The sequence below is a fragment of the Tachysurus fulvidraco genome, chromosome 9, assembly GCF_022655615.1.
Source record: "Tachysurus fulvidraco isolate hzauxx_2018 chromosome 9, HZAU_PFXX_2.0, whole genome shotgun sequence".
Classification (NCBI taxonomy): Eukaryota; Metazoa; Chordata; class Actinopteri; order Siluriformes; family Bagridae; genus Tachysurus; species Tachysurus fulvidraco.
This window is the reverse complement of record NC_062526.1, coordinates 18,804,426-18,824,627: the sequence shown is the minus strand read 5'-3', so window position 1 is coordinate 18,824,627 and position 20,202 is coordinate 18,804,426. Positions and strand designations below refer to the sequence as shown.

Genomic DNA, 20,202 nt, shown 5'->3' with positions numbered 1-20,202 from the left:
TGTGGTGAGCTACTGACAACACTCCAAGCTAGATCTGTCTTTATGGCATAGGGCTCATCGTCAACTCCTGTGATGACCTGTCATGGTGCCAGCGCTCTTGAGCAGTCATAACCTATCAACAGTCTGACTTTACAATCCATCAGCCTTGGCATTTCCTGAGCTATACAGTTTAAATGTTTCCACCCTGTTGCAGTTTGAGAGGTAGGAATGTGGGAACGTCCAAGAGGTATGAAATCTCCGGTATAAGCAGGTGGCAAGTTTACAAAGTCTTTGAGAGGAAAACCCAGGAACTCCAAGCCCACTGACTCTTTCACTCTGAATAATGGAATCATTTCCCATCACTGTGGTAAGCTTCAACTTGACCAGCTCTAAACTTGCCCCATATCTTTACATACCTCTTTGTATGTGTGGCCAATAAGGCATACATCAAGATTTCTTTTTCAGGAGTTATGGCCAAAGAAATCCACCATCACCTCTGAAAGGGAAGAAGTTATTTATTCTGATTGAATAGCATGAGGGGATGTGTCTGCTGCAGCAAAAGAATGGTCTTTATGAAGTGGTGTTGGATGATGTTTCTTGCAAATGCCACAAATAGCCTTCCTCTTGCAGTCTCTCAAATTATGTCCTCTCCTTTAACAGCCAAAGCAGAGGTTGTTATAGAATATGAAGCTTTTCTTATCTTCCACTGGCTTATTGGCGAATGTCTGACATTTGTGGATGGAATGACTTTCTCCACAACACAGGCATGGAACGGGGTTTGAGTGTAAGGTTGAGACATTTACTTGTCTAGATTCGTTTGATTCCTTGGAGTTATTTTTTGCAGCACTGTTTGACTTCATCACTGCACAGAATTTATCAGATGCCTTTACATTTGTGATGATCGCACTGGACTTTTGATGCTTTGAAAAAAAATCAGCAAACTCTTTGAATTTATGGTATTCCTCTGTTTCTCCTAACTGCCTTGTGACATGGTGATTCCACCGAGAGGTTACCCAATCAGGGAGTTTTTGTAGCATTCTTTGATTCTCTTCACATTCGTCATTTTACACATGGAGCCCTTTGATGGCACAGGTTCAAGCTGTCATAAAATCATTTTGAATGGTTACTACTTTACTTTCCACAGTAGATTTCAAATTTGTACTGCAAACTTTTACTGCATCCATCATTTTACTTGTCTTCATCAGAGCACTCATTCTTTAGTTTGAAACTGATTTGATTTTTCCAGTTTTTATACAGCTTGATCCATTTAATCTTTTTCTGAGAAAACTCTTTTTGCTTGAGCTCCAGCATTTTTTGTGTTAATTTCCTTGTGAAGATTTTCTTAGTTCTTTCTTAGAAGGGGCAGAAGTAGAAACATTTCATTCTTCTTGCATTGTTTCCAATTCTGCCTAAATTGACTCTATTTGCTCACCTTGTAATGTCTCTTCATCAACTGACATACATCTTTGAGACTTTGACAGTGCAATTTAGAAGAAATATTATAGTAATTGGAAAGGAATTAAGTGTATGAATGATTGACAGTCGCGTTCACCCATGAGAAGGGTGTGCTTCCTATTGGTAGTAGCTGGTATGCGTCACATCTGGGTTGTTCCTTTGTTTGGCTGGCAGTAGCTACAGACATGTGCAGTTAGCAGTTTTGCAAATTGTTTCTTGTGTGTAACATTCCATGATCTGTTTGTGCCATCCTCGTTTGCAGTATAAGCTGTTTACTTCCCTGGGAAGGTAACATTATGGTGGGGTTTTCTTATTCATGGTGAAAGTCTGTTCAAGGGGATTTTTATGTTTTTCTTCTTGAAGTGTTTTATTTTGTGACTGAAGTCCTCTTAGTTATTGATTATTCTTTTTTTTTGCCCTAGTGGCTGGTGTCTCCTATGGGTGGAAAGATTTTTTCTCTCTTTTCTCCAGGTGGTGGTTTCTTTCTATGTGTGTCACGTACACTGGGTGTGCTGGTTTGATGTGAGCGCAGTTGGCGGGATTCTGGTGTGAGCGCAGTTGGCGGGATTCTGGATTCTATCGTAGCACCAAACCACTCACCGCCACATAATTGTTTACTCAAAAACCATTAATAGACTTCTTTGATGTACATTTTACCCCAGACTCAAATTACCATTAGAGAAGTCAAAATCACTGGCAGGGCAAGAATGACAATTAAATTGCAAGATGATAACGATAGTTAGTGTGATTACAGTGATATAGTATTCTACATTGGTATAGTAGATTCAAATAAAGTTTATATAGTCGCTCTCTACGGGCAGTAGAGTGCGGCCCGTTCTTGATAATATCCAGCAATGTTGCCAGAAGCCAGCACTCCCTTCTTCTGCCGATCAGAAAACCAAAGCTCCGCCCACAACAGTGATCTTGTCTTTTATCTTGGAACTGCTGTCCCTCTTTACTCTGTTTTCTCGTCAATTTTGGTGGTATGTTTTCACTATTAGCTGCACTGATCTAATAGATAACATCCAGGAATCATACAGATGTCTTTTGGAATTTTATTTTGCTCTCTCTCTCTGTAGTTTCCGAAGACACTACAAAATACAAAATAAAGACATATAATACTCAAACACATCCCTTAACAAATCCCATTCACCTCATCATATAGTAACATATCGTTAAAACTAAAGCAAAACACAATACATTACATACATGAGGGCACATAAAAAGACTGTAACACAAAATACCACAACAAGAATACCACAACACCTCTTGGAACATATGCAGAGTTTATACATTTTTCAAGAAGACCCTTGTCACAGCTTGTTCACGTCCATATTGCTCTTTGTCCCACAGTTCTACATTCGCGCTTTCTTCTCTTCCAGTTTCACATGAAGCATTAGGTGATACAATCATTAGGTTTCATAAAAGGAACATTACATTTATGTAATCAACAATAGTTATTACAACCACATTTTTAAATCTACATGAACTTAAACAACATGTATTCATGTAATCAACAATAGTTATTACAACATGTCTTGAGACATTTACAAAAGCTGTTTACAAAATGGTCTTGTTGTATTTCCCCACAATAATCTGCATAAATGTGTGAACACAGCACTGACAGGTCCTGGCTAGTTTTTGTTCCACATGAATTGAATTTCTCTTGAATGATGGATTCTGCATGTGTGTGTGTCTCTGTGTGTGTGTGTGTGTGTGTGTGTGTGTGTGTGTGTGTGTGTGTGTGTGTGTGTGTGTGTGTGTGTGTGTGTGTGTGTGTGTGTGTGTGTGTGTGTGTGTGTGAAGAAAAGAGAACAGGAAACATACAGTACCTCTCTTCTCTCAGTCATTCCTGTTCCATTCTCACATACCTGTCCCTACAGGAGTACATCAGTTTGCCTCTCCTGCTTTATTCTCCACCTGTGCAGTGCTGATTGTGGTGTTGTGTCTCCTCAGCCATGCAGTTCTGCAGCCTTCATCACTGTGTCCTCTTCTTCCTCATCCTCACATTCCCCTCTGGTAAGAGTCATAATTGCACAAAAAGCACTATACACTACACAATAAACACTACACACAATAAACAATAAACAAACACTGCTCACCCTCACTGCACATCCCCTCTTACTTCTTCTGTTATAGAAGCTCACAAACTTAACAAAAACACAACTCTGTGTTCACTCCCATTCTTCACTCTTTACTTTCACACCACTCTCCACTTTCACTCTCTCACTTTCACTGCTTACTCTTACTGGCATCTCACTGATACACCCTCTGTATATTAAAATTATGCATTTGAAATTGCACACATAAAAGAAATAAACATGATAATGTAACTCACTATATGCAGTATACAATAAATTATCCTGCCACCATTTATACACACACAAGGACTTTGCTCTTTTTATTTCAGGTCCTGTTCCAGCTTTCAATTCTGTAAAGGTGAAACTGAATCAGTCTGCGATTCTTCCCTGTAAACAGAACTGCTCTGATTCACTCCGATGGACTGTGATTGATGAACCATTTTTTAATGTGGCTGAGTGTAATCAGACATCATGCTGGTCAAAGGAGGGGTTTAACATGTCTCATGATCAGTACATGAAGGGAGATTTGTCTCTCACCATCAATGCAGCTGATTACAGCAACAGGGGGTTGTACACTTGTGAATGTGCTGGAACAGAAATCTGTAGGGTGCGTCTCATCATTGAGAGTAAGTTTACTCACCATTCCTACTGACCAGCCAGTGCTGATAAACATACTGTATACTGATTCAGATGAGGAGGTTTTGTATCATTGTGACTTGATTCATTGTGACTAGAATCACATTTCTAAACAATTCCTGCCATCTTCAGTGTTCCTATGTTGCCTTTGAGAGAATAAATAATTTTGAATGTATTCTTATTACTATAATGTGTTTTGTTTCATTGTTGTAGTAATTAAACTTTTACAAGAGATTTTAATTCAATTAAATTCAATTTCTTCACACCTTCAAGTGTAAATACATTTTTGCTCGTACTGAACCTTCTGTGAACATGTGAGTTGTGTTTGTATTTCTTTTTCCACATCTGTTTACTGGAATGAATCATTATCTAATCTACATCCACACCCAGAATTCTGTAAAGCTTCTTTATGCAAATGTTTATTGTTAAAAATTCTGGTCCAGTTTTTGTCGTGGAAGGAATGAGGGGTCCATGAGGAGGGAGCAGGGAGCAAGTGATCGTCTACACCTAATACACAGCTGATTATTTATCTGACTGTGTTCACAACCTGCAATAATGCACAATAATGCAATTATACTGCAATAACACACTTTAATTCAGTACAATAAACATTTATCCTCAACATGACGTCATTTGAAGATCAGATCAGACGCTTCAAACTTTTCCCATGCTGTAAAATAACCTGAAACATGTTGAAACTGTGTTATAAAGTGCAAACAAGTATATAATAAGAGAACGGCGGAATGATGATGATGAGGGTTTCGCAGCTTTTTATGGAAAATAACCAGAAACGTCATCGTGTATCGAGATGGGTGACGTCACGAGAGACACGAGAGAGAAAGGAAACCGAAAGTGTGGACGAGGTTCCAGCGCGAGAGCAAAGCGGAAAGAAACGTCAGGAATGTGAGGTTTACACGGTGAGTTTATTACAGATATTACAATCATATAGAAAAGACTGCAGCTTAAAGCAGTGAGCTGTGTTTCACGTGTTAATACACTGTAGTGAACTCATAGTGTGGTGTGAAAATCTGCGGTGAAGACGATGAGGTTTAAAATGGCGGCTCAGAATATAAACACAAATTGGCACAATAAATGTCTTATCTTACGTGTTAGAGAAACGTTTTTTTTAGTACAATCATATTGTTATTGACGATATAAAGGGCAGGTAAAGAGGAGGATGAGCTGTAATGATAATTTTACTGTGTTTATAACGAGTCCAACATTGACATATATAAACAGTATGATTGAGTACCGTCACTTCCGGGTTTGGTCAAGAACCTGGAATGTATACTGTACACTGTAAACACTTAAATAAACAATAAATACTTGCATAAAGTACGACATTTTAGCAGTTCATGTGTGTGTGTTTATATCGTTTACACGATTTAATTACAGCCTGTTTGGAGAAACAGCTCTGAAAATGTCCATGAAAATAATGAGTCTTGTTCTGACTCTGAAATGATCAGTGAGTCAAACAGAGTGAACATGAGCATGGAGTTAACATCTCCACCTCAGCTGGGATACACTGATATGGGGAAATATTTCATATGGGAGGAAAACCTTTAATTCACCGAGTTAGTAATCATCTTACATGATGTTTAATTAATCTCTGCAATGCACATGTAGTAAATCTGACTTAATATTTTTATTCCTTATACATTTGAGCTCTTTGCTTATTGTAGAAATACTTTTTAATTAATATAAAATCCAAATGGTCAAAATTATATCTAATTATTTTGATTTGTTTAGCTTTTATTATTGCTGATTTTATAGACTGTGAATTAAAATGTTATTCTATAAATTTTAAGTACTCCGTAATTTAAACGAACATTAAACATTAGTTTTCGATGTAAATGTTATGCACTTCATGTGTGTTTATATTTGTCGACCACATATTACTACAGTTGTGACAGAATGCTGTGGTATACAGTAATGCAGTGTGGAGTTTATTTAAATTCTGCTCCTCTTTTCCGGTCACCTTCAGAACCGTCCTGTTCCTTCTCCTTCATTTCAGCATCCCTCTGCTGGTTTACTCCACTCAGTGTTGTGTCTCCTCCACCATGAGACATTCCTGCAGCATTCATTACAGTGTCCTGTTCCTCCTGACATTCATCACTGGTATGGATTTTTGATTATTCAGCTACAAGTGTATTTGTGAGATCAGATGTTCATGTTAAGCTTTATTAAAGCCTTACATTTCCATACTCTGAAACTAGTATTAAATCTAGTTTTAGAACCAATTACTATATGAGTTTTTTTCAACATCTTAATAATAAAATATATTTTAGTCATTTATTTGTTTTCTGCTGTAGTTTTTTTCTGTTGTGTTAGCTCAGGAGTTTGAGTTCTCAGAATAAGACTGATGAAAGTGTTGATGTCTCTTTCAGTAAATACACTGGCCTCCACTTCTGTAACAGCAAAACTACATCAGTCTGCTACACTATCATGCAATAACAAATGTTCTGGTGTTGTCACATGGAGCATGTTCCATAATCCAGGCAATATACTGGCTCAGTGTAATAAAACAAAGTGCTGGTCAGAGAAAGGATATGAAGTGTCTCATGATCAGTACCTGAAGGGAAAGTTTCTTCTCACCATCACTGCAGTAGACTACAGTAATCGTGCTCTATACACATGTGTGTGTGATGGTGTAGATGCATGTGATGTGCGTCTCATCATTCAAAGTAAGTTCTCCTGACTGTCAAGCATTCAGGGTTTAGTTTTTTGTATATTTACTTGCAGTTTAATTTCCTTCTTTTATTCTGTATTTCAGCTGTGACATCATTAGTTCATTTAAACTCTGGTGAAGCTCTAGTGATGGATTTGCCCATACTAGAGCCAGTGGAGGTGATGTATAAAACCAGAGATTCAGCTGATTTATACGGTTCTCAGATCTGTACAGTGAATCAACGCTCACTACAATGTCAACCTGAATACACACACAGAGCATCACTCAGTTACCCAAACATTACACTGAGAGACGTGAACATGACTGATAGTGGTACTTACTCCATCTGGGACAGGAAGAATGAGGACATCATTCATATATACACACTCATTGTGAACGGTACGTCTACCAGCTTATACACTACACTAAATTTAGTGAGACTGCAGCACATAGTGTTAGTGTGACTTAACACACATTAACACTGTTAGTAGTGGAAACCTCACCTGTAGAAAATTAACAGTTAGTCCAAAGGCTGCTGGTGTGTGTCCAAACTGTCCAAATGAACACATTTCACTGTTAGAGCTTTACTTGACATTAACCATTATTATTTTAATTATTTGTTATGATACTATATAAATGGCAACATGGATATGGATGTTATTTATAACCAGGAGTTCTCAACTGCTCCAGATTCTCATTCCTCTTATAATATTGTTTAGTGAGATATAGAGCTGTAAATGTTGTTGTACACCATCGTAGACAGATAATTCACCAATAAGCAAAAAACGCATTTTGTGTGTGTATTATAATGGTCCAGCATGAATCAGAAAGGAAGTTTGAAACTTGGATTGGAGTGTCTGTGGGGCTGTTCATGTTAGTGAGCATAGTTATTGTTGTTGTGTTGGTGATGAAGAATCGGCATAAAAAGTTTCGTAACCTGGAAAAATCAAACCCTGAGGAAACTGTAAGTATTAACGATGTGCAGCATCTATGTGTTTGTGTGTGTGTGTGTGTGTGTGTGTGTGTGTGTGCAGCTGTAAAAGTTATAAAAGCTTTGTTATTACAATGATTAGTATGGTTATAAATCTGATGACTATAATAATGATAAATATTTTAAAAAGTATTAAAATAATTATTTATTTCCCATGCTAATTTGCTAACAAACCTGATATTAAGCCTGGGACAACACATCATTTAAATCCATTCTTAAAGACAAATGGATTGTATCTTGTTATCCTGGTGACTTCTTGTGATTTATCCTGTTCTCTGGATTATGACTGTAATTTAGATATATTAAAGGAAGTGCTGAGTTTATAGTCTTGTGTCCTGCATCACGTCACACTTCCATTTCTTCAGGTGTGTGATGTAGATGTGCAGTAAACTGTTCAGTGAATACCACCCGCATCATGAAGGAAGAGCTAACTGTTTCTTCATCAGATGCTTAGGAATTGTTTACCAATATAAAGTAAAATGTAGATGCTTCTCTCAGAGCATGTCCGAACACACAATGAACAGAAGTTTGTATTTTACAGATCAAACTAAATGGTTGCACTAGCGAGGTGAAGAGCCGACCGAGATCAGACAGCGATGCAAAAGCAGATCAGTTGGCAAGGCAGATGGTAGAGCTGGATAAGCTCATACAGCGCTACAACTCTGAATCAATGAGAAAATCTCAGAGCTGGACAAACCAGAATGATATCCCAGTGGTGGAAATGTTGACAATAAAAAAGACAGAAATGGAGGCAGTTGTACAGAGAAGGCAGGACTCAGAGCAGGACACAATATGCCAGTGGTGGAGACTAAAAAGACCAGAACTGGACACCATCATAGAGCACTGGACAAAGTATAACACAGAACTGGACCAGTTCAAACAAAACCTGTGCAACAAAGTGTCACACCAAAGCAATCCCCAAACTCGGTGTCCCAAAGAGCGCCGCAGGATACACTCATGTCCACCGGACTGCATCTCCCAGAACACACAGTCAATGATTTAACAGGGAATTAATAACACTAGTATGTTTTCTGATTGTTGCTGCTGTGAGTTGTTGGTATTTTTGTGCTGTAAACACATTTACCGTGGCTTAGAATTAATTGTGAGAAGCCAGATGATAAAGGGTTAATGTAACAGACTGTAACGGGAAAAAAACACTCATAAAGTCAATTCCTTTATATGTCACTTCAGACTTGTGCAGGCTTTCAGCTGATACTCAAGTGTTTACAGATAAAAGGTGAAGCCATTTAAACTGCCTGAGACCTGCACTGTTTGATTCACTTTATTTAATGTGTAACTCTGTGTAACACGAACAACACAACAACTTTTTTTAAAAAAATGTGTGCGAGAATATTTGTATCTGTGTGTGTTTTGTATGTTTATTTTTATCAATGTCAGTGTACCCGGGGATTGTATATAAACTACAGTATATGTGTACATGTTTAGGTGCTTTTTGAACGATGGATTGTTTTTAAGAAAAATACAATTTCTATTTTATTAACTTTACTGTAACTTTGACTTTTGATATCCAGATATATTAGTCTCTCTCTCTCTCTCTCTCTCTCTCTCTCTCTCTCTCTCTCTCTCTCTCTCTCTCTGTGTGTGTGTGTGTGTGTTTGTGAGTGTGTTTATAATAAAGTACATGTTAAAGACTTTTTGGAAACTGTTTCTTCATCAGCTGCATCTCCTTCTTCACCCTGATCCTCCTATGAGTGTTTCTCCTTCTGCACACTTAAAACCACACACAGACACACACACACAGACCAATGCCAGTGAAGCTTGCTAATTCTGTCCTACAAGTGACCTTGTAACTTTCAACAAATGGTCCATTTTCTCTGCAGCTCCTTCAGAAACACAAGCAGCCTGTTGAAGAGATGAACACTGAGCCGGGGCATTGATCATGCCTCCCTCTGAACACTCATCTGATATTTACAGACTCTACAGCATGTTGTACATCACCTCCAGAGAGGTCTCCAGAACCTTCCTCTTCTTCTGAGGAAGACTCCCAAAGTAGCTGATTATGGACTGATATTCACACTAGAGCAGTGGTCTTCACTATTTTTTTTCCTGTGAGCCACACTGATAGGACAAAGTCAATAGGAGAGCCACTTGCACCGCAAAGTATGCCAAGTTGTTCAGACTTAAATAACTTATCTGCTTAAATCCAATGTACAATATTACAATACAATAATTAGTTTGCATCACATTTTGAAATGTATTATTTCTCAGTTTTGACACCAGTGACTCCTGATGTATGATGCAATGGAAACCTGATAAAGTTGGTATTTCTATATTATTCTTATATTCTTTTTTTTTTTCATGAGCCCAACTATCCCCTTCTCCTTTCCTCGCACGCTAGGGGCTCCATCTGTACACACACTTGCTAGACTTGACCAACTGAGATTTTTTTTCTTCAAAAAATTCCAGAAGTGCATTCAGAATATCCTCACCTCTGGTTTGGGCAATAAGTGGAAGTAAGCAAAGCATTTCTTCTCTGAAAGAATTTTCTATAGGGAACCTCACCCAAACACACAACTGAGCTACATCTGTCATATCGGTGCTTTCATCCACTGCGATGCTGAAACACGGTGCTGCTGACACATCTGCACAGAGCTGCTCACTCACATCTTTGCTAATGTTTTCAATCCGCCTCATTATGGTGGAATCAGATCATTGCAATCCTCTTATTTGTTTTACAATTGCATCTTTATTATCAAATTCTGCAAACAATATTTCTGCTGAAGCCAAAAAGCAATCTTTCACAACTTCTACTTCGGAGAAGGGTTTTTTCCCTCGAGCTAAAATCCATGCAATCTCAAAAGATGCCTCAGTTAAACGCTCAGCTGTTGAAGTTGTCCGGTGAATGAGCCTTTGTTGTTCAGAAAGAGAGGAAGAAAGCTGCTCTATTTTTCTTGTTCTTATTTCACTTGCAGGCGGGTAACTTTTATTGAAATTAGGATGCGTTGTTTGAAAATGCCGCTCCAAATTACTTCGTTTGAAACCAGAGCGGGTTTGTTTGCATAGTAAACACAAAGGGTTTGATCCGTGAAGGACAAATAAAAATTCATCTGTCCACTTTACTTGAATATTTCTATGCCCATCTTGTATGACTCGCACCTTTCTTTTTTTAGCAGGCGCGGACTCTCCATAACCTCCGTCTCCGTCTTCCGCTCGAGTTGCGGATGCTCCCCATCAGTTACCTATTTTGTCACTGTCACATTGCTTTGTTGCTGTTTATTTTGTGCGCGGGGTTGTTTGATAAGAAATTTATCCATTTTTTAGTCCGTATGTACAGTAAACACAAGTTGTTAACTAGCATGAAACACAAACTAGCTTCTGACAGGCCGCCAAAAACTGGCTATTGCGCAGAACGCAGTGAGTCAGTGACAAATAGAAATATATATTATTATTTGTAATAGAGCACATTCGTTTTTCTATGCTTCCCTGATTGTTTTTAATGTTATTTAAATTAAAAATAAATTTTAACCACATGATCATATCATCGTATTATTTACTGCCATGCGAGCCGCATATTAAAGCTTGGCGAGCCGCCCTAGAGTGTAGCAGCAGATATCTTCTTTCATTGATTGAGATATATAAAGTATATAAAAATAGAGAAAAAGTTTAGTGCCTTTAATCTCAGTGTGTAAGACATTTAATAACTTTTTTACAAAAAGCAGGTACTTTACACTACACATGAGATTTTAATGAGAAATTACAAACCAGGTTGAAATTAAAGACCTGTAATTATGATAAGAATTTAAAAGAGAATCATATCATTTTTATCTTCAGTGATTCAGTTATTATTGCCATGATGTTGGTGAAAATGATGATACATGGAGGGAAAAATAAAATAGATATAAACCCTTCTTTGGTCAAATTTAGGTTTAGAATTTGGTTGTACAGGTATCATCTTGGCCTTACTGCCCCATACAGGCCATAAATCGCATCTGCAACATCATTCAAAAGTCTTAAGAACTAAACAACAAAACAACTAAACAAAAATCCTCCTTCAGCCTTTTCAATAATAATCTAAAAGTCCACATATACAATTCACATGATATTTAACTCATAACTCTTCTGATATAAAATCCCCAAACTGCACTAAAACAGAGATATAATCAAGTCAAGAAGTTTTTATTGTCATTTCAACCATATATAGCTGTTGCAGTACACAGTGAAATGAGACAACATTTCTCCAGGACCATGGTGCTACATAAAACAAAGACAGAGCTAACGGCTTAAGTAAGTAAGTAATCCTAGATACATGAAGTGCAACCTGGTGCAAACAGTGCAAGACAAAACACAAAAGACAATAAACCGAAACAGCACCGACCAGTGTAAATACTGTATGTTTAAACAATATTACATGTGCAGAAATACTGGAATGAACACAGTGTTATAGCAGAAGTTGCCCTGAGGGGATCCAGTGCTCAGTGTGGTGGTGCTAGTGATGCTGTTCCCGATCCAGTCCCAGATCCAGTTGCAGAGGGAGATGTTCAGTCCCAGCAGCCTCAGCATCCCTATGCTGAGGGATGATTGTAATGAATGCTGAACTAAAGACTATGAACAGCATTCGTACATAAGTATCTTTATTGTGCAGGTGGGCGAGGGCTAAATGGAGGGCTGTGGCAATGGCATAGTCTGTGAAGTGGTTTGGATGATACACAAACTGTAGGGGGTCCAGTGAGGGTGGTAACTGGGTTTTGATGTGCCTCATGATGAGCTTCTCGAAGCACTTCATAACAATGGGAGAGCGAAAGGACGATAATCATTGAGGCAGGACACTAAAGACTTCTTTGGAACAGGGACAATGGTGGGTTAGGGAAATGTTGAAGATGTTAGTGAAGACATCCGCTTGTGATACTTGTACAGCTACATTCTCAAAACCCTTCAGCTTACATCTTTACTTTGACTCAGAACTACTCCAGCACTTCTGAATTACAATTTCTTACAGTTCAAATACAGTTAAAATGCTAATGTTAACTACACAATAATGAAATTAAGAGAATTTATTTATTTTAAGGGAAATTCACCCAAAGGAGCTGGCCGAGTTTGGTGTAGTTAGTTCGAAAGCTTGCCGAGTTATAAACCTCCAAAGTTTATAATGGGATTCTATGGGAAAAAAGGCCACTTTGAGACCTGGTACTGGAAGTACTGGTACTTGGATTGCTTAGAAAATAATCGCAACAAACTTCAGACCAGGGTCTACAACATATCCAAATTTGGTGCATGTGGCTCGAAAGCGCTAGGAGGAGTTACTATTTATAATTTTTTGTCTAAGCTTAAATAGGAAAACAGAATGTTGGCTTCTACAAAGCCAACATAATAAGAGAACGGCTGAATGATGATGATGAGGGTTTCAAAGCTTTTTATGGAAATTAAAAAGGGATTAGCACTGAAGTCACAAGAGTCGCGAGAGAGAAAGGAAACCGAAAATTGTGGACGAGGTTCCAGAGCGAGAGCAAAGCGGAAAGAAACGTCAGGAATGTGAAGTTTACATAGTGAGTTTATTACACATATTACAATCATATAGAAAAAGACCGCAGCTTAAAGCAGTGAGCTGTGTTTCATGTGTTAATACACTGTACAGTAGTGAACTCAGCGTGGTGTGAAAATCTGCGTTGAAGACGATGATGTTTAAAATGGCGGCTCAGAATGAATATAAACACAAATTGGCACAATAAATGTTTTATCATACGTTTTAGAGAAACGTTTTTTTAGTGCAATCATATTATTATTGACAATATAAAGCGCAGCGGTGCAGGGATAAAACAGACCCATGTGTTTTTTATTAACTAAAAACACAAAACAGGACTTGACAAAACATTACATGACAAAGACGACAATGGAAGATGACAACAACAACAACAACTGCCATAGGCAACACGGCACGGTTAAAAATACACATGACAATAAACACATGAGGAGCAGGTGGCGGGGCAGACGCGTGAACACAGAACATAAACAAAAGCACATGGCCAAAGTACCGGCTGGATCCTGACAATACCCCACCTATCAAATCATAGGAGCAAGGCACACGGCGAGGCAGGTGGGGGGAGCAAGGCACACGCTGAGGCAGCAAGAGAGGGCCAAGCAACAGCCACAGCCGAGCAGAAGGGCCGAGCAAAGTCCACAGCAGAACTGAAGGGCTGAGGGCTGAGCACAACCCCTGACACACCAAGGCCAGACCCACATCGCAAAAACCAAAAAGAGTGGTGAATGTGGGAAAAAAACCTCTTTCACGGAGCAAAAAATAAACAAAAATATCCCTGGGGCAAAATACGGGCCTGCAACACCCCCCACGGACAGGAAGTGGGGCGGCGTCCTCCATGGGAAACCAGGAAGTGAAGCAACGTCCTCCACCGGACAGGAGCGGGGTGATGTAGCAGGGCACTGAGAAAGAAATAAAACAAAACTAGGCTGTGACATCATCCGCCGGCAAAAAGAGAGGTGGCGTCCCCCGCGGGGAACCGGAAGCTGAGCGGTGTCCCTCACCGGAACAAAATAAACTGGATTTATTAACTAAAAAACACAAAACAGGGACAAGGACTCGACAAAACATGACATGACAAAAACGATTAAGGAAGATGACAACAACAAGGATTTAACAAGGTTAAAATACACATGACAACTAAGACATGAGGAACAGGTGTGCAGAGACAGGGAGGAAGAGACGAGGGCGGGGCAGACACGCAAACACAGAACATAAGCAAAAGCACGTGGCCAAAGTCCGGGCTGGATCCTGACAATAAAGGGCAGGTAAAGAGGAGGAGGAGCTGTAATGATATTTATACTGTGTTTATAACGAGTCAAACACTGACACAGAGTATAAACAGTACAATTGAGTACCATCAATGTAATGTCAAGTACCTTTAATGTATACTGTACACTGTAAACACTTAAATAGACAAAATACATACATAAAGTACAACATTTTAGGAGTTCATGTTTGTGTGTTTGATATCGTTTACCCGATTTAATTACAGCCTGTTTTGAGAAACAGCTCTGAAAATGTCCATGAAAATAATGAGTCTTGTTCTGACACTGAAATGATCAGTGATTCATCACTGGTATGATGTGTATTTTTGATTATTCAGCTACAAGTGTATTAGTGAGATCAGATGTTCATGTTAAGCTTTAATAAAGCCTTACATTTCCATACTCTGAAACTAGTATTAAATCTAGTTTAAGAACCAATTACTATATGAGGTTTTTTTAACCTCATAATAATAAAATATATTTTAGTAATTTATTTGTTTTCTGCTGTAGTTTTTAGCTCAGGAGTTTTATCTCTCAGAATAAGACTGATGAAGGTGTTTATGTCTCTTTCAGTAAATACACTGACCTCCACTTCTGTAACAGCAAAACTACATCAGTCTGTTACACTATCATGCAATAACAAATGTTCTGGTGTTGTCACATGGACTACGTTCCATAATCCAGGCAATATACTGGCACAGTGTAATAAAACAAAGTGCTGGTCAGAGAAAGGATATGAAGTGTCTCATGATCAGTACCTGAAGGGAAAGTTTCTTCTCACCATCACTGCAGTAGACTACAGTAATCGTGCCCTATACACATGTGTGTGTGATGGTGTAGATGCATGTGATGTGCGTCTCATCATTCAAAGTAAGTTCTCCTGACTGTCAACCATTCAGAGTTTAGTTTTTTGTATATTTACTTGCAAGTTTAATTTTCATCTTTTATTCTGTATTTTAGCTTTGACATCATTAGTTCATTTAAACTCTGGTAAAGCTCTAGTGATGGATTTGCCCATACCAGAGCCAGTGGAGGTGATGTACAAAGCCATAGATTCAGCTGACTCAACGCTCGCTACACTGTCAACCTGAACACACACACAGAGCATCACTCAGTTACCCAAACATTACACTGAGAGACGTGAACATGACTGATAGTAGTACTTACTCCATCCGGGACAGGAGGAATAAGGACATCATTCATATATACTGTACACACTTAATGTGAACGGTACGTCTACCAGCTTATACACTACACTAAATTCAGTGAAACAGCATCACATTGTGTTAGTGTGACTTAACACTGCAGTTAGTAGTGGAAATCTCACCTGTGGAAAATTAACAGTTTGTACAATAGGCTGCTGCTGTGTATCCAAACTGTCCAAATAAACATTATCTCATACACATTTCACTGTTAGAGCTTTATTTAACTTCATAACCAGGAGTTCTCAGCCTCTCCAGATTCTCATTCCTCCTATAATATAATATAGTTATAGAGTTGTAAGCAAAAAACACATTTTGTGTGTGTGTGTGTGTGTGTGTGTGTGTGTGTGTGTGTGTGTGTGTGTGTGTGTGTGTGTGTGTGTGTGTGTGTGTTATTGTCATGAGTCTGTCTGTGTTTTGCCCTGTTTTTGTCTGCTGTCTTGCCCAGCAGTTGATTGTTTGCTCAGTTGATTGTTTACAACAGCAGTTGATTGTTTGCTCCGCCCACTCATTTGTTACCATGGACACTAATTGCACTCAATCCTTTCCCCAGGTGTGTTGTCTTAGTGATTGGTTCCTGTTGGCTATATCTATTCTGTTTGTTCACTTCTCTGGTGTGAGTTGTTGTAGTATGTTTATGTTCCTGTTAATGTTAATGCTGTGTTCTGCCTTGTGTTGCCTGTTTCTTGTGTTTTGGATTAATAAACTTTAAACTGCATTTGGATCCTCACTCGCCTTAGTCTCACCGCAACAGTTATAGTGGTCCAGTCAGAATCAGAAAGGATGTCTGGATTTTCCTTGTTGACTGGAGTGTCTTCGGGGCTGTTCATGGTAGTGATCATAGTTACTGTTGGTGTGTTGGTGGTTTTGAATCTGTGAAAAAAAGTCTTGAAATTGTGAAAAACAGACCCTGAGGAAACTAAGTATTTAAGGTGTGTGTGTTCTAAAAAGGTGTGTGTTCTAGCATTGTTGTTACAATGATATAAACTAACTAATAAAATATATAAACACTGGCTATAATAATGACAAATATTTTAAAAAGTATTAAAATAATTATTTATTTCCCATGCTAATCTGCTAACAAACCTGATAAGCCTGGGACAACACATCATTTAAATCCATTCTTAAAGACAAATGGATTGTATCCTGTTATGACCTTGCTATCCTGGTGACTGCTTGTGATTTGTCCTGTGCTCTGGATTATGACTGTAATTTAGATATATTAAAGGAATTGCTGAGTTTATAGTCTTGTGTTGTGCATCACTTCCATTTCTTCAGGCTGGTGATGTAGAGGCGCAGTAAACAAGTATCTAGACATACAAGTGTTAAGCATACAAATATATGGGCTTATATTAAAGCTATGTGGGCAGTCCCGGGCATAGAACAAAAAAAAAGTAGGAACAGGAACAAAATGGTTAGTAAGCAAAGATTGATAACACACCCTTCTACCTGCCATCAGAGTAGCAACTTTGGATACGCCGTCACTCTAGTAGTTCAACAATCACCGCTATAAATATGTTGGGCTTATTCTACCTCCATTACCTTACCAGCAAGAGAGGGAATCCATTTAGAAAGATAAGTCTGTATAAATTCTGAGGATCATCTCTTTCAGCCCCATGGATATTGGGACTGGCAGCATTTATCTTTGATTCCACAGTGTCTTTTTTTTTATTTTACGTGATGCAGGGTTGTCTGCATGCTGTCAAATTTGTTTCTCATCCGATGAACATCCTCTTCTAGAACTCCCAGTCTGTCTGCAATCAGGGCAATTTCTTCCTTTAACAGTTCCCTGACAAAGCTAAGGTGTAGCTTTAGCTTGCTAGCAACAATGACACATGAACAGAGTTGGATCATTGAATCTAGCTTTTTCCCTGGGGAAGCCAGTGTAATTTGACGTTTTGTCATCTTACTTCATAGTTTTGTAGAAAAAGAGCTAGAAACTAACCAAATATTGATAGTTTTACTGAGAATCAATAAATTAAGGATACCAAGTCAGGGAGCAATCAAACTACACCATCTCTGCCATTGGTGGTTCTGAGAACCTCTATTTTATTTGTATCAAATTGTATGAAAGAAAAATGGTTGATGGTATCCTATAGTCTGTAACCTAGTGAACCAGTTTTGCTCTGGTAATTGTAAATGAACAGGTCTTTTCCAGTGCAGGAAAACTCTAGCAGCCAAACACAGCATGCTGGAAACACCATCTTTACTCACAGTAGAGAGGAGAGAGAAGCATGGGGCACTATGGTTTTTCAACTCTAAGGTGCTCGTGTGACACAGGAACTAACTATGCTTTTTTTCTTTCCATTTTTATTTACAGAACGACTGGGGGATACTGAAGCTGACAATTGCACAGAATTGCTAGGTGCCATGACAGACCTGAGTATTTCCTCATCAAATCTGATGCCTGATCTGCTGCTGCCTGTCTCCCGCACAGTCGACTTGTCCTGGACGGCTTAGACTTTTCCTTGTCTGTACACTAGAGGGACGTCCTGGGAGGCTTTGTCTGTCTTGTGCCATGTGCTTTTGTTTATGTTCTGTGTTCACAAGTCTGCCCTGCCCCATCCTTAATCCAGTCCCCCCTCTGTACACCCTTTCCTTGTAGCTCAATGATTGTCCTCCTTATATATACCTGTTGACTTGCACTTGTGGTTTCTTGAGTCATTGTGTGATTTTGTTTGTCATATCTCCTGGTTTCTGTTTTGTTTTCTGTTATTTCAGTTGCCTTCTGTTTGTAGTTTTTGTTATTTTGTCTTAAGAAACCCCCTTTTTATATTATTTCTGCATCTGGGTCCAGATTTCACCCTGTTAAGATACTTGTATCGTTAGTCTGTTACCTAACGATTTTTAGAGCACTATTCTGGACTTTTTTCTGATTTTTTGGTTCTTTGGGACCTCGCTCTGCATCTTCTCTTGTGGAGGACACCACTTTGCTTCCTGTTTTCCTGTGGAGCACCGTGACCTAACTGCTGTGGTATGTTTTCTGATTGCTGCTGTGAACTGGTGGTATTCGTGTGCTGTAAACACTATCATGTCTCTGTATGAAAAGCCTGATGAAGTTCCTTTATATTTCACTTCACTCATTACCTTGTGCAGTCATTTAATCAGTCTGAGTTTAATTCACTTTAATGTGTAGCTATATATACAGTCAAACTATAACATGTACACAATGTGAAAAAGCATAACTTATTGTAGAATTACAGAATGTGAGGAATATACTGTTCAATTTTGTAAATTGTACCATAATCTGATGGTAAAATATAAAATTTGTGTAACTGTCTTTTCTGCAACTTTGACTTGATCCAGTTATATCTAAAATTATTTAAGTTTTTCTAGCTTAACTGAAATAACTCAGCTTTCCTGCATATTTACATTAAAGCTAACCACATGTCATGGGTGGCATTGAGCTAAATTCTCATTTTCACTGACTCAGAACTGCTCCAGCACAGTTGAATACTGATAATTAACTGTTATAATAAAGTACATGTTGAAGACTTTTTGGAAACTGTTCCTTCATCAGCTGCATCTCCTTCTCCATTCTGCTCCTCCCCTGAGTGTTTCTCCTTCTGCACATCTGAAACCACATGCATACACATGGTTTGCCAGTGAAGCTCAGTGATTCTGCCCTACACCTGGTTAAGCATGCAATGACCTTGTACCTTCCAACAGATGGTCCACTTTCTCTGCGGCTCCTTCAGAAACACAAGCAGCCTGTTGAAGAGATGAACACTGAGACGGGGCATTGATCACACCTCCCTCTGAACACATCTGATATTTACAGACTCTACAGCATGTTATACATCACCTCCAGTGAGGTCTCCAGAGCCTTCCTCTTCTTCTGAGGAAGACTCAAAAAGTACCTGATGATGGGAATAAACAGGACTGATATTCACACTGGAGTGTAGCAGCAGATATTTGCTTTCATTGATATATGTGTAGAGAGAATTCAGCAGATCCCAGTAACTTTGAAAAGTTTAGTGCCCTTTTAGTGTGTAAGACATTTAAAACTTAAAAAGGAGGTACTGGACACAATACATGAGATTTTAATGAGAAATTACAAACCAGGTTGAAATTAGACCAGTAATTATGATAAGGATTTAAACAAGAATCATATCCTTTTTATCTTCAGTGATTATTGCCATGATGTTCTTTGAAAATTATGATACACAGAGGGGAAAATAAAATAGATATAAAACTCTTTGGTCCAATTTAAGTTTAGACTTCTCTGGAATTTTAGAATTTGGTTGTACAGGAATCATCTTGGCCTCAAGTGCTCCCTACAGGCCATAAATCGCATCTGCAACACCATTCAAAAGTCTTAAGAAACCAAGAACAAAAATCCTCTTTCAGCCTTTTCAATTATAATCTGAAAGTCCACATATACAAATTCACATGATATTTAACTCATACGTCATCTGATATTAAATC

The 20,202-nt window shown here is 38.5% G+C and overlaps 1 protein-coding gene and 1 long non-coding RNA gene across 4 annotated transcripts; both read left to right on the top strand.

Moving 5' to 3' along the window:
- The first annotated feature begins 4,929 nt into the window (after positions 1 to 4,929).
- LOC113640025 lies at positions 4,930 to 9,462 on the top strand. 3 transcript variants are annotated; one of them, XM_027142349.2, is made up of 6 exons: positions 4,930 to 5,068; positions 6,136 to 6,269; positions 6,539 to 6,835; positions 6,925 to 7,218; positions 7,629 to 7,783; positions 8,352 to 9,462. In XM_027142349.2, exons 2-6 carry the CDS (start codon positions 6,212 to 6,214, stop codon positions 8,811 to 8,813), a joined length of 1,266 nt encoding a protein of 421 aa, XP_026998150.2. In that variant the 5' UTR covers positions 4,930 to 5,068; positions 6,136 to 6,211; the 3' UTR covers positions 8,814 to 9,462. The 3 variants fall into 3 exon arrangements, with proteins under 3 accessions (XP_026998150.2, XP_026998151.2, XP_047674486.1); XM_027142350.2 differs by having other exon boundaries at positions 4,948 to 5,068; positions 6,166 to 6,269; XM_047818530.1 differs by lacking the exon at positions 4,930 to 5,068 and adding an exon at positions 5,411 to 5,725 and having other exon boundaries at positions 6,166 to 6,269.
- A 5,410-nt stretch (positions 9,463 to 14,872) lies between these two features.
- LOC125145489 lies at positions 14,873 to 15,647 on the top strand. Its single transcript, XR_007143875.1, has 3 exons — positions 14,873 to 14,883; positions 15,146 to 15,442; positions 15,533 to 15,647. It is a non-coding gene; the product is annotated as an uncharacterized LOC125145489 (long non-coding RNA).
- Positions 15,648 to 20,202: the final 4,555 nt, after the last annotated feature.